The sequence below is a fragment of the Echinops telfairi genome, unplaced genomic scaffold (genome assembly GCF_000313985.2).
Source record: "Echinops telfairi isolate 266 unplaced genomic scaffold, ASM31398v2 ScPeMD7_5592;HRSCAF=6446, whole genome shotgun sequence".
Classification (NCBI taxonomy): Eukaryota; Metazoa; Chordata; class Mammalia; order Afrosoricida; family Tenrecidae; genus Echinops; species Echinops telfairi.
In genome coordinates, this window is record NW_022109491.1 from 2,814,628 (window position 1) to 2,827,624 (window position 12,997).

At 47.9% G+C, this 12,997-nt stretch overlaps 1 protein-coding gene across 1 annotated transcript in view; it reads right to left on the reverse strand.

The window, feature by feature from the left end:
* Positions 1 to 619: 619 nt before the first annotated feature.
* The window catches only part of DOK5 (docking protein 5), a 227,814-nt gene continuing 215,436 nt past the window's right edge, over positions 620 to 12,997 (reverse strand). Inside the window, exon 7 of the mRNA XM_045295480.1 lies at positions 620 to 670. Coding sequence (XP_045151415.1) covers positions 620 to 670 — 51 coding nt within the window. The remainder of the gene's footprint in view (positions 671 to 12,997) is intronic.

Here is a 12,997-nt window from a genome sequence, read left to right on the forward strand (position 1 = left end):
GGGTGCTAGCTGCTGCCCATCACAAAGCTGAGAGCTGGGTGGGGGTTAGAAATGGCACCTTGCCCAGCCCCTGACAAGAGGGCACGAGCATGCCCAGCCCTCCACACGGGGAGGGAACCGGGCCCTGAAATCCAAGTCATGCAAACACCATTGTTTGGAAGAGCGGCTTGCACCGCTGGCCCCCGCTGGTCCATTGGGGCCTTTGAGGTTAGCCTGTGGAGAAGGTTCGAGAGGCCAGCTTCTCCTCAAGCAGGTCAGGGAGCCACTCAGTGCCTAGGGTAGGGTGCGTGGACCTACAGGCGACCAGAGCCTCCGCGGGCTTGCTTGCTTGCAGCCAGGGGGCAGAGTAGGAACCAGAAGAGAATCCTCTCAGCACCTGTTCTTGCCACCAGAAGCAGCACCGATGCTCAGCAGGCCCTTGCTGAGCACGGCCTTCTCTACAGACACTATCTTGTTCTCTGGACTCCTGCCATTTTCCTGTCCTGTTCCCAGGCTCCATGTTCCCAGGGTGGGCAGGAGAACATGGAGCCTGGGCTAGCTGAGGCAGGGTGGAGCGGGCACCCCAGTCCACGTGATTGCAAAGCCAGGCTTGGAACCCGAAACCCATCACCAAGGGGGCTCAGGGGCTGGGTGACTGGGTCTGCTCCTCCTCTGCCTGCAGGTCGCCGACCTGCACGAACAGAGGGAAACCTGCCTTTTCACCCAGAGAAGCAGCACCTGCACTTTCCCCTCTGCAGCCACCTTCCTGCTGCCTGCCGGGCTCCTTTTCCAACTTCACACTCCCCGGCTGCTTCCCCGGTGCCCTATGACCAGTGACTGCCAGAGCAGGCTCACAGAGAACACTCCTCGTTCTCCTCATGAAGAGAGCTCCACCTGCCCACTCCCATTGAGTCGACGCTCGAGTGGGTTTCTGGGCTGTAAGTCTTTACAGGGGCGGCCAGCCTCCTCTTTCTCCTGCAGAGCTGATGGTGGGTTTGAACCTCCGACCTTACAGATAGCTGTCTAATGAGAGACTGGGGTGGGCTGGAGGAGGGGGCAACTATCTGGCCAGCTTGTGAACTGCCCTTCAAGAGGGAAGCCAGGCCTGGGTGTCTGTGTACGAATTGCCTGAAGTGGGATCTCAGGGACACCAAGGGGGTCAGATTAGAGCAGTGCTTCTAAAGGTTTTCAGTGGGTGAATGTTCACGAACACCTTACCTGGTCTTGCTCGCAGGGGGTCTAACCTTGCAGTTAGCAGCTGAGTACATTGACCTTTTGCACCATCAAACACACACACACACACACACACACACACAAACACCTCACTGCCATCAAGTTGATGCTGACTTAAGAGTTACCCTAGAGAGCACAACTGCCCCCGGGGTTTTCTGAGACTGCAACTCACTACAGGAGTTGAAAATTTCCTCTTTCTCCCAAGGAGGGACTGGTGGTTTCAAACTGCTGACCTTGAGGGTAGCAGTCAAACACATAACCCACTACACCATGAGGGCACAGGGATCCTGTGGCAACTTGAATTGCTGTTAGAGACCTTAGAGCTGGTTCATAGTGATCTCCTGGACAACAGAATGAACCACCCCCTCCCCCCCCCACTCTGCCCTGTGGTCACAAGGCTGTTGTGTTTGAGCCCATTGTTGAGCCACTGTGACAGTCCGTCTCATGGACGTGATTAAAAAGAATTAAGGACGATGGGCCCTTGCCCCTGTTTCTTGCTGCGAGCCCTGACAAAGCACTGGGAAAGTCCTCTCTTGAACTGAATGTTGGCAATTGGGAGGAACTCCACATGCAAGCCCTGAATATGGAAGTCAAAGAATACCTACCAGGCAGTACCTGGCGGGGGAAACGGAATTTTTCCAAAGTCATGTATTTAAATTTTTATGATAAATCAACCTTATCACCTTCAAAGTACTCTCCATGACACTTCATGCATGTGTCAAATCTGCATTTCCATTCTTGGACACGTTTCTCAACCTCATCTATTTGAATGGCTGACAGCACGTCCCTTGTTTTTATCTTCACCTCTTCCTGTCATCAAATCGATGTCCTTTCATGTCCCTCTTCATTCAAGGAAACAAAAGGAGTTGCACAGAGCAAGGTCAGGTGAGTAAGGTACATGGGGCAAGAGAGGCATGCTGTTTTTATCAAAATCTGGTGCCCTGATATGGCTGTGTGAGCAGGTGCATTGTCATGGTGGCATAACCAGTCCCGTCTGCCACACATCAGGCCGTTTGGGTCACACACTGTTACACAATCTTTTAGAACCTTTAAAAAGAAAGCTTGATTAATAGTCTGTCCTGGTAGAACAAACTCCAAATGCACTCTAAGTCGACATTTTGGTCTGTTCAGAAAGTTGACAGAAGTCCAGAACAAGGTTTGTCCTCAATGGACATTTCACCACTGGGTACACTAACTCAGAGAGCCTTGCTGGATAGCAGGGGAGTGGGGAGGGGGTTAAAAGGAGATACATACTATGAGAGCTGCTCCCAGTGGAGCCTTTTTCCCTTTTATGAGGGTGCCCCCACAAACCCTGCCCATTGGTGGGCTCTCCCTCAACTGTTTCCTCAGGCCCTTCATTGCTCGGGTCCTGGTCACCATCTGGGTATCTGATGCAGCTTCTGACGGAGCTGCTCTAGCAGAACTGACAAACCATGCTTTCTTTAATGGATTCATAGTCTGAAAAACAACCAAACCAAGCAAACAAACAAAAATATCCAGTTGACTCTGCTTCATAGCAACCCTCTAGGACAGGGTAGAATTGTCTCTGTGAGTTTCCAAGACTGTAATGTTTTATGAGAGTCGAGAGCCTCATCTCTCTCCTACAGAAAGGTTGGTGGTTTTGAACTGGGGACCTTGATGTTGGCAGCCCAACTTTCTGGAGCAGATCTTGTCTCAGTCCAACCATATTGAGAAGCTGAGATACAAGCAGAGGCTGATTCTTGCCTCGCTCACTCTCCAGACTGCTTTCCCTCCCCCAGGGACAGAGCTTCCATGCTGTCCCCCGCCCCCCCTTGGCAGCTCTGCCTACAATCCCACAGATGCTCACCCCACCCCTTGTGTACTGTTTGCATAGCAAGCTCAGAAGGAATAAATATCACGGGCTTGGTGAGGGCCATAAGAGAGATAAAGGAGGAAAAGTGTGTGAGCTATTTTTACTTTATTAGCTACAAACCCAGGCTTAGGCAGAGATCAAAAACCCAGCAGACATCCATAAACAAAGAAAGTTGCTCATTCTTTTGAGCTACTTTTAGTTTTTCCCAAATGGGCAGAGCGCCACCTGCTGCCCATTGTTTTTAGGCGCAGTTTCGGAGACATCCTGGAGACTGAATTTAAAGTCAAGCCTGACCGCAGGGGTCAGAGCCCTGACAGCCAGCAAGGACTGCAGATAATAGAAGGCGCCCATATTTCAAATTACTTGCTGACCTTTCTGAGTTCCTTATATACAGCTTGCTCCCAGGAGACCACGTCTCTCTAACAAACCCTCCTAGCTCACCCACAGCTCTTGTGGATTTTGGGGATGGTCTTCTAGGGAGACCCATTCTGCTCTTGCTGCTACTTAATCCGGCTTGAATTAATATCTAATCCCCAGTACAAAGGAGCCGAGGTGGCACAGCTGCTGCCCAAAAGGTTGATGGCCCTAACCTCAGCAGCAAAAGAACGCGTGTTCCAATAAGATCAGAGCATAAGAAATTCGACAGGGCAGGTCCACTCCTCCGTCGCCCCCAACAACCCACTGCCATCAAGTCCATCCCAGCACATTGCGATGCTGTAGGACAGAGGGGTGTCTTATAGGGTCTCCATGCTGTCAATCTTAGGCTCACAAACTTTGGTCATGCGATGGGGAGACCTGTCCCTGCAGAAGGGCAGCGTCCTAGGTCAAGCAGCAAGATAGAGAAACATCCATTCATTTGAGAGACGCACCCCGCATGCCTGCTGCCTCATGGCCATAACAAAGAAACCCCATTCCCAAATGGGATTCTAGCCACAGGGAAGCAAACAAAACCTCACTGCCTTCAAGTGGATGCAGTTACCCTAGGGTTTCTGGGACTGCAGACCTTTCCGGAGCAGAGGGCCTCCTCTTTCTCCCCTGCAGAGATGGTGGGGTTGGAACTACTGACCTTGCAGTGAACAGCTTAATGCCTAACACTCAAAGACAGGAGGGTTCCTAACCCTTAGGATTTACAGCCCACGTTTAGTATGGACACAGTTAGCTCTCCAACACCGGCTCAGGTTACTTCTCCCTAGTCCAGTGGTTCTCAACCTTCCGAATGCCGTGACCCTTGAAGACAGTTCCTCATGTGGTGGTGACCCCCCAACCATAAAATTATTTTTGTTGCTACTTCATCACTGTCATTTTGCTACTGTGACGAATCAGGCCACCCCTGTGAAAGGGTCCTTTGACCCCCAAAGGGGTCGCCACCCACAGGTTGAGAACCGCTGTCCTCATCCCTAATAAACAGCTCTGTGTTGTTGGTTGTTGCTGGATGCCATGAGTCAGTTCTAACTCACAGGGACCAGATGCGCAACAGAAGGAAACACCCCCCAGTCCTGCGCCGTCCTCACGAGTCCTACGTTTGAGCCCATTGTGGTGGCCACGGTGTCAAGCCATGTTGGCAAGGGCCTTCCTCTTTGTCCCTGCCCCTCTCCTTTACCAAGCAAGATGTCCTTCTCCATGGACGAGTTTCTCCTGATTACGTGTCCAAAATAATTGAGAGGATGTCTGACCATCCTTGCCTCAAAATTGTGTGTTAGGCTGGATTTTCTAGAGAAACAAAACCATGGGAACTCATCAATGCAAGAAAAGAACTTGATGTCAAGAAACACTTTTATATCAAGAAGGCATCCCAGCCCAGTCCAACTCAAGTCCATGGATCCGATGCTATGGGGGGAGTGGGGGGCGCTTTTAGACTCACATAGCTACAGACAGATAATGGAGAAAGGTGAAGAAGGAAGCAGGGAGATTACAGGCCTGCAAGTTCAAAGTCCCATGGATCCAGATCAGCGGGATCATGGCAGAATGCCCCTAGCTCCCTACAGCAAGCAGGAAGGCAAGGAGAAGAATAGAGAGAGAAGTCCCAGTGTCTCTCTCATAAAAAGGCCACACCCCTAAGGAGGCGTCATCAGGCTGTGACCTGCTTGATAGGTTGGACTCCATCCCTGCACTTTGCAAGTGTAGGGTGCAAGTTGACATAAAATCTAACCATCGCAAGCAAGTTTCCCACCACCATGCCACCTGGATGATTCCCTGAACCCGTAACCCTGTATTCCTGGAGGAGCTTAAATCCCATAGCAGGAGTTGTTGACACATCCTCGGGAAGTTTCTGGGAGAGATCCTATCAGGAGACCCTGCCACCATCATTGGTATGACTCATTTAATGAATGCATGCGAAACGGGGAGAGCCACCACAAAACACATGCTCAATATGGATGAGTTATTGTTAAACTTCCAAGCATTCTTCCACCCCGGGGCTCTGCCTTGATCCTTGCTGGAACCGGTCCCCGATTTCCATACGGCTCACACATCAAGGAAAGGACCCTCGCCGCCAACTTCCTTCCTTTTCTTCTACTGAAAACACGGATTTCCATGTGAGCATTCTGTTTGTTGATTTGCTGGTTGTCCATCTCCGAACCATTCCGTTCCATTTTAATTTCATTGTTCCATGGTTGTTTTTTGAAGGCCCCTTGTGCTAGTAGGCTGTATCAGGTTCCACGTAGGCTAACCACAAGGAAAGCAGTTCAAATCCACCAGCCACTCTGTGGGGAAAAGATGAAGCTGTCTCTTCTCAGATTTACAGTTTCAGGGCCTGTGGAGCACAGTTCTACTCTCTGCTATAGGTCACTGTAAGTCGGAATTGGCTGGATGGAAATTGGTGTAGGTTTTTGGCTTGTGGTAGGCCTTCAATAAAGACTTTTCCGCACAAAAACAATGTATTTAAAGTTTCTACAAAACAACCTTATCATCTTTACCCTTCATGCATTTGTCAAATCTGCAATTCCATTCTTGGAAACATTTTTCAAGCTCATCGGTTTAGGCGGCTGACAGCACCTCCCTCGTTTGTTTTTTTCTTCATCTCTTCTATGTCATCAAACCGCTGTCCTTTCATGCCCCTCCTGATTCATGGAAACAGAGTGACAAGGGCAGGTGAGTTCGGTGCACGGGACAAGAGAGGCATGCTTATTTTTGCCAAAATCTGGCACACTGAGATGGCTGCAGGAGCAGTTACATTGTCGTGGTGGCAAAACCAGTCCCTGCAGTTACATTGTCGTGGTGGCAAAACCAGTCCCCGTCTGCCACAAATCAGGCCTGTGCAGGTTCATACTGTTATGCAATCTTTTCAGAACCTCTGAATAGAGAGCTTCAGGAACAGTCTGACCTGGTGGAATGAAATCCAAATGCACTATCCCCCTCACATTAAACACACACACACACACACACACACACACACACACACGCAAATGAGCATCATCTTGATTTTTTATTTTACTTGCGGGGGTGGCGGGGGGCGGGCAAAGTGACAATGGTATTTTCCACTGGCTTGATTGATGTTTGCTTTGGGGGTCATAAGAATAGCTCCATGTCTCCTTACCGCTAATGACCTTGGAGAAAAGTCTGGATCCCTTTGGAGCTGTTCTTCCAAAGCACAGCATGTTCCCACTCGATGTTCTTTTCCTGCTCAGTCAGAACCTGGGGCACACATTTCGTAGCGATCCTTCTCATTCCCAAATCTGCTGTTAAAATGTGCTTGAACTGAGCTCCAAGATAGTCCAGCAAACTTCCCCATCTCTTCAATGATGCATCATTGGTCTTTGAGCACAAGTGCATTAAGGACCGCCCAGGTAGAACACGAGGCCAGCCCTGACTGGAAGAACAGGTAAATGCCATCGAGGTTAAATTTTACAAAATAGCCACAACTGCTACTCCCACTACTCATGGAAACCTCCTTTGGGGGGCCAATTCCCATGTTTTGTGCTCTATTCTCCTGACATGTGACCTAGAACAGTGGTTCTCAAACTTCCTCATGCCGTGACCCTTTAATACAGTTCCTCATGTTGTGGTGACCCTCCGACCATAAATTATTTTTGTTGCTACTTCATAACTGTCATTTTGCTACTGTGATGAATTGGGTAACCCCTGTGAAAGGGCTGTTTGACCCCCAGAGGAGTCATGACCCACAGGTTGAGAACCGCTGACCTAGAGAGTTTGGGGCACTGTAATGCTTCTGTGGTTCAAAGAAATTGGTTTAGTCTTTGTCTCTGGTTTCTGAAAATAATCTGAGTTGCTATCAAGAGGCCTTTGTCTTTGAACATTAGCAGGCAAGTCAGGGCTACATTGGCCCTACATCTGGTGAGTTACCTTCCAGAGGGGAAAGGGGAATTCTCATTGACTGGATCCATAATTACTGCGCAGTAAGGCCCAAGTCATGCATTTCTCTATCAAGGTCCCAGTGATTAGGGAACCATGACCTTGGGGGCCCTTTGTTTGGCGCATCCAGGGTGGGTGAGAATATCCAGTTGAGGAAGGAGGTAGAGCATGTCCCCAGGGATGCTCGAGGCTCTGGGTCATGAAGCATCTCATCTAATGCCTGTATCCTTTCCGGTTATCATACATGAGTAACTGTTAAGTAGAGGTGTCAGTCTCCTTGAAATGTATGAGCTGTTCTAGAAAATTGAAAAACCCACAGAGGCCACGAGTCAGCCCAAGTTGGCAGCACAAGGTCCACTGGTGTAGACTCAGCTCTGAGCTGTCAGATGGTAGCGGAAGGCTGCAGAGGTAGTTGATGAAGGAGGGCTGAGTCCATGTTTGCCTGTGATTTGGACCCAGGCGGGGACTAGAGAAAGACGGAGAGATGCCAGCTGGTCTTCAGAACAGGGCCTATTGCTGCTCCCTGATGCCCTGACCTCTGGTGGCCAGTGCTGCATTTACTCAGCTCAGGTCAGCCCAGGATGAAGTCTGATGGATCTCTGGGTGGTCAGGTCAGACAGATGGATTGCCAGAGAAGGGGCCAGCGATGAGGGGTCCAGACATGGGAATAGGGAGCCTGGATCCACTTGTATCTGGGAATTGAATTCAAGCTGACCCTTGCCTCCTGGTGCATAATAAAGGTGAGGTTTGCCCCCCTGGCACCTTTTACAGAGCCATTGCTAGAGGTGGGGTCTTTACTTCCCTTTATTTTACAAATAAGGAATTCGGGGTTCAGGGACTTGAGCCCCAGTGAATGATTTATGTGGCTATTTCTCTGAGACTGTAACACTTTCAGATAGTCACCCTTTAAGCCTTACATCAATAGTCACACTACCATAGGCCACAGTTACCACTGAGGCAAATGCAGACCAGGATCTACGACAGGGTAACAAAAAAATACTGACTTTCGCTGGGCCAAGGCGAGCTTTCAAAATATGCATGTTTCCTGCTAGGTGAGCATTGGCTTTGTCATAAAAGCAGTTTTACCTAAACCTCATTTTTAGGGATGGCCGACTTAAGACAAGAGCGTGCAGCTATGAAATTTTGTTTCCTGCTCGGGGGGAAAAAATGCTGCAGAAACTGTTGGAAGGTTGAGCACAGATGACAAGAACAGTGCTCTGGTATACGAGCGGTTTTCTTGTTGCCAAAAAAGGTGAAATGTCGACGGATGGCAAACCTCATGTCAACTTCCTGAAGGGACAACACTGTCACTCGTGGTGCATTTGGAGTTCGTTCCACCAGGTCTGACTGTTAAGCAAGCTTTCTATTTGGAGGTTCTGAAAAGATTGTGTAATGGTGTGTGACCAAAAAAAAAAAAAAGAGGCCTGAGTTGTGGCAAATGAACCGGTTTTGCCATCTCATTGCGCCAGTTTGGGGCAGATAAAACGGCCTCTCTTGCCCCACGCACCTTACTCCCGTGACCTCTCTCCACGTGACTTCTTTCCGTTTCTGTGAATGACGAGGGACATGAAAGGACAGCGATTTGATGACATCGGAGAGGTGGAGAAACACGAGAAGGGTACTGCTGTCAGCCCTCCGAGCAGACGAGTTTGGATGATGTTTCTAAGAGCGGAGTCACGGATTCCACAGATGTATGAAGCGGCTCAGAGAGCACTATGAAGGTGAGAAGACTGCTTTGTAATTAATTAATTAATTAATTAATTAATAGTTTTGGGGGCGGATCCATTTTTTGGTGGGGGCTCGGCTACCCTCTGGTATAGCAAGCCCACAAGGCAGCTCAGGCGTTTCTCTTCCATGGAGTAGAGGTGCCGTGAAAAGGACATGACACGTAGCAAAAGCCATCTCACACAGGGAACCCAAAGTCACAGCACCCCATAATATAACTAGGGCACGTGAGGGGGGCTCCCAGGAAAAGGCAGTGTTGCACTCAGGGGTCATCTGTACCCAGAGCAACGTTCCCTGGTCACACAGCTGTCTGCCACCTTGATCACGTCTCCAAGGAAACAGAGACAGAAAGTGAACCCCGGGTTTACTAGCGCCCTGAAAGAAGAAAGGCATTTGATAAACCTTTGCTCACAACTGCCTCTGACCATGATGAATTTCTTAATATGTGCAGAATTGTCCCTAGTCCAGGGCAGCGGTAGGTAAATTCCAGGAAACACGCCCTATGGTATCTTCCAGGACCCGCAAGGAGTGCTGGAGGGCTGTGGTCTAGTACCTCTGAATAGGCTGGCTACAATCAAACTCATTTGCCAAGAGGGTTGTTGTTTTGTTTAATGCTTCAGTGCAGTTAATTCCTTAATCTGACCCTTCTCATCACAGTCCTCCATTCTGTGGTGTACTGTAAATCTTAGTCTCCATAGGGCCTGTGGTCACAATCCTCTTTAGGTGTGAGTTGCCTGTTATACCAATAAGGCAGAATTAAGGTGGGATACATCTGGAGACTCTACCTTGCTTGAGTATGACTGAAACCATCACCCTTAGTTTCCTTGGGGCGGTGGTCTGCAGATGAAATATCATCTTCGATAATCAGTGTTCAAACGAGTATGAATTCCCTTGTTTCAACCTGTTCTCTCAAAGGCAAACCACCAGCTTCCTGCTTAAGGAAGAAAAGCAGGTGATTCCGATGACTACCTGGCTAAGGCTATACCTGGCCAGCCTAACATGCACAGAAGTGACCAGCATGTCCGTCCTTAATCTTTGGATGTTAGAAGGCATAAACCACATCTCCATCAAAACCCCAAATGAAGCCAAAGATGCCATCTCTGTGATGGCTCCACCCCTTCCTGCCTGAGCATGCTGTCACTCTAACATGAGTCAGATGCCAGCTACCACCTTAGAGCTAGCGCTGGCCCTGGGTTCAGTGAGCCACCTTGGTGATGCAAGTCCTGGCATACCCCTTGGCTTGACCATGCTTGGCATGAGTAAGGAAAACATTCCAGACTGGCATCTGCACTATGATCTTAGGACTCCCTAGCCTCCACATCCCTGTGGGCCATCCTCAATGGCTCTCAAGTTCTGTGAGACCTTGCAGTAAAATGCAGAGCATGGGCACACAGGTGTACAGTTGAAACCAGAGATGATGGCATGGTATGGCTTTTTGGAAAAGTTGGGCACTTGGAACATCTTTAACCTCGGCACTTCACCAGGACTAGCCCTGTACTCACCATTCTAAAAGAAGCTAGTTTTGCAAATGCTAATCTTCACTCATCACAAAAGAACCATCCAGTAGACAAGACCATCTACAGGCACATTCAGGCCTACCTGGGAGATGCTGCAGGTCTCTTTTCAGACCCTTACAATAACGTGAAGATCACAAAAGCAAGCCACACACATTGTGTTGTCTTCCCAGGGCATCTATACAGTCATCTATTAGGTACACAATAGCATTATGGTTAAACTTGAAATATTGTGAGAATGACCAAGACATGGCATAGAGACACAAACGGAGCACACACTGTTGGAATAATGGAGCCAATACACTTGCTTGGCAGGGTTGCCACAAACCTTCAATTTGTAAAAGATTACTCTCTGCCCAGCACAATATGAGGGTTCTTCCAAAAGCTCATGGGAAAACTCCATTACCTTTCCTTTTCCATTCCATTTTTCCACAGACTATTGAAGCCCCCTCATAAAGTGAAGGATATAAAATGAAGTGTGCCTGTACATCTACCTAGCCTTCCTTGACAATAACCAGGGCAACAGGTGCTATGACAGTTCATGTTATGTATCAACTTGACAGTGACTCCTACTGGTGTGGCACTTACTATGTAACCACCTTCCCTTGTGTAATCTGATATGAGCAGCCAATCAGTAGGAAGGGGCATTTCCTTTGGGGTGTGGCCTACTTCCAGTATATAAAAGGATGCTCTAATAAAGTTTGTTCTCTTTTCTTGACCTTATACTCTTCATGTTGCTTGACATCCAGTTCTTGGGACTTTAGCCTGTAGAAGCCTCTTGCCTGCTGCCTGACCTGCAGCATTCGCCTCTGTCTGTCCCTCATACCGTATAAGCCAGGGGAGTTCTTCGGCCTGTCATCGGTTATATGAATGTAGGGTGCTACAGCTTGCACAATTGTGTGAGCCATTTCCTCACAATTATGTGTGCCTTTTGCTTGAAATGTTTTTCTAAATAGATCTTTTAAAAAAAGTGTTTCACCGGCTTGACTCCTCTAGAGAATGCCAACTAAGACAAGTGCCCTTAAGAATGTGGTACCAACTCTAGGATTCACAGCTGAGGATGAAGTTTCAAGGATGTCCCTTGAAATAACATTTCTAATAGTAAACAACTTCAATGTCTAAGAATGGGGAAATAAAGAATTTATGAAAATGTATGCATAGAAATACTTTTTTAAACTCCTATCAAGTGCATTCTGAGTCATAGTGGCTCTACAGAAAATTCCTGTGGCTATAAATCTATACAGAAATTGACAGGCTCAGCTTTCTCCTGTGGAGTGGCTGGTGATTTTGAACTGCCAATCTTGCAGTTAGCAACCCAATTGTTACCCAACAGAGCCACCAGGACTCCATAGGAATCATTTTAAAATTATTTTTAAATGGTTTAAATCAAACCAATAAAAAATATGTTGTAGGATCTGATGATAATCTTTAAAGTCTGACCATATCACTTTGAGTTTTAAAAAAATCTATGAGTTGATCATCATTTTCAAAAATAAAATTGGGCTTTATAGAGAGGCATAGGAGGCACAAAGAACCTATACCACAATGTTAAAAATGGTCATCTTATCTGCCAACTAACATTACTGGTGATATCATTTCCTCTTTCATCCTTATATAGTTCTGTGTTTTCAACAACGCACTTGCTTGAATTTTTAAATTAAAAAGAAAAAGAAGTCATCTACACAAACATCAACATGAGTTATAGTTTATTAATTCCAGGGAAGGTGAATTGTGGGGTTTTTCAGCTGAAAGTGAGTTGGGAGCAAAGTAATAATTATCTAGATGGTGTCCACAAGGGCTGCCTGTTGGAAGGAATTGTTCAGTTTAACAGCAGTCCTAGTTAAAAGCGCAGCTGCCTCCTTGTTGAGTGCAGTCACCCCGAATAGATGGTTCTGCTGCACCACAGCTCCAACCTACAAGACTTCGTCGTGCAGACTTCTGACAAAAATGCCAGTGAAATGCCTCAAGAACACCCTTTCTGATTTCCGCATCAGCCCTCCCATTTGACAGAATTGAAGCCAGAGTAAACACCCCAGAAAATACTAATAACTTTATAGTTCTATATTCTTCTTTCAGATTTAAAAGATGTTGAATCTTCCCGGCCTATATACATATACGCTGCAATTCTTCAGCTAGTGACAAGAAAGCCTACCTATTTTCAGAAGAGACCAGTCTCTGGAGGAGAACAGCATGCTTGGTAAAGTGGGAGATCAGCAAACCAGAGGAAGGAAGGCCCTCAGGAGATGGGGGACACAGGGGCTGCAACAATAAGGTGGAGCAGGGGCACAAGTGGGAGATGGCTCAGGAGCTGGGGGTGCTTCACTGTGTTGGGCATGGCATCGCTATGCCTGGGAGCCAACTCCATGGCACCTAAGGACAGCACCAGTATGCCTTCACCAGG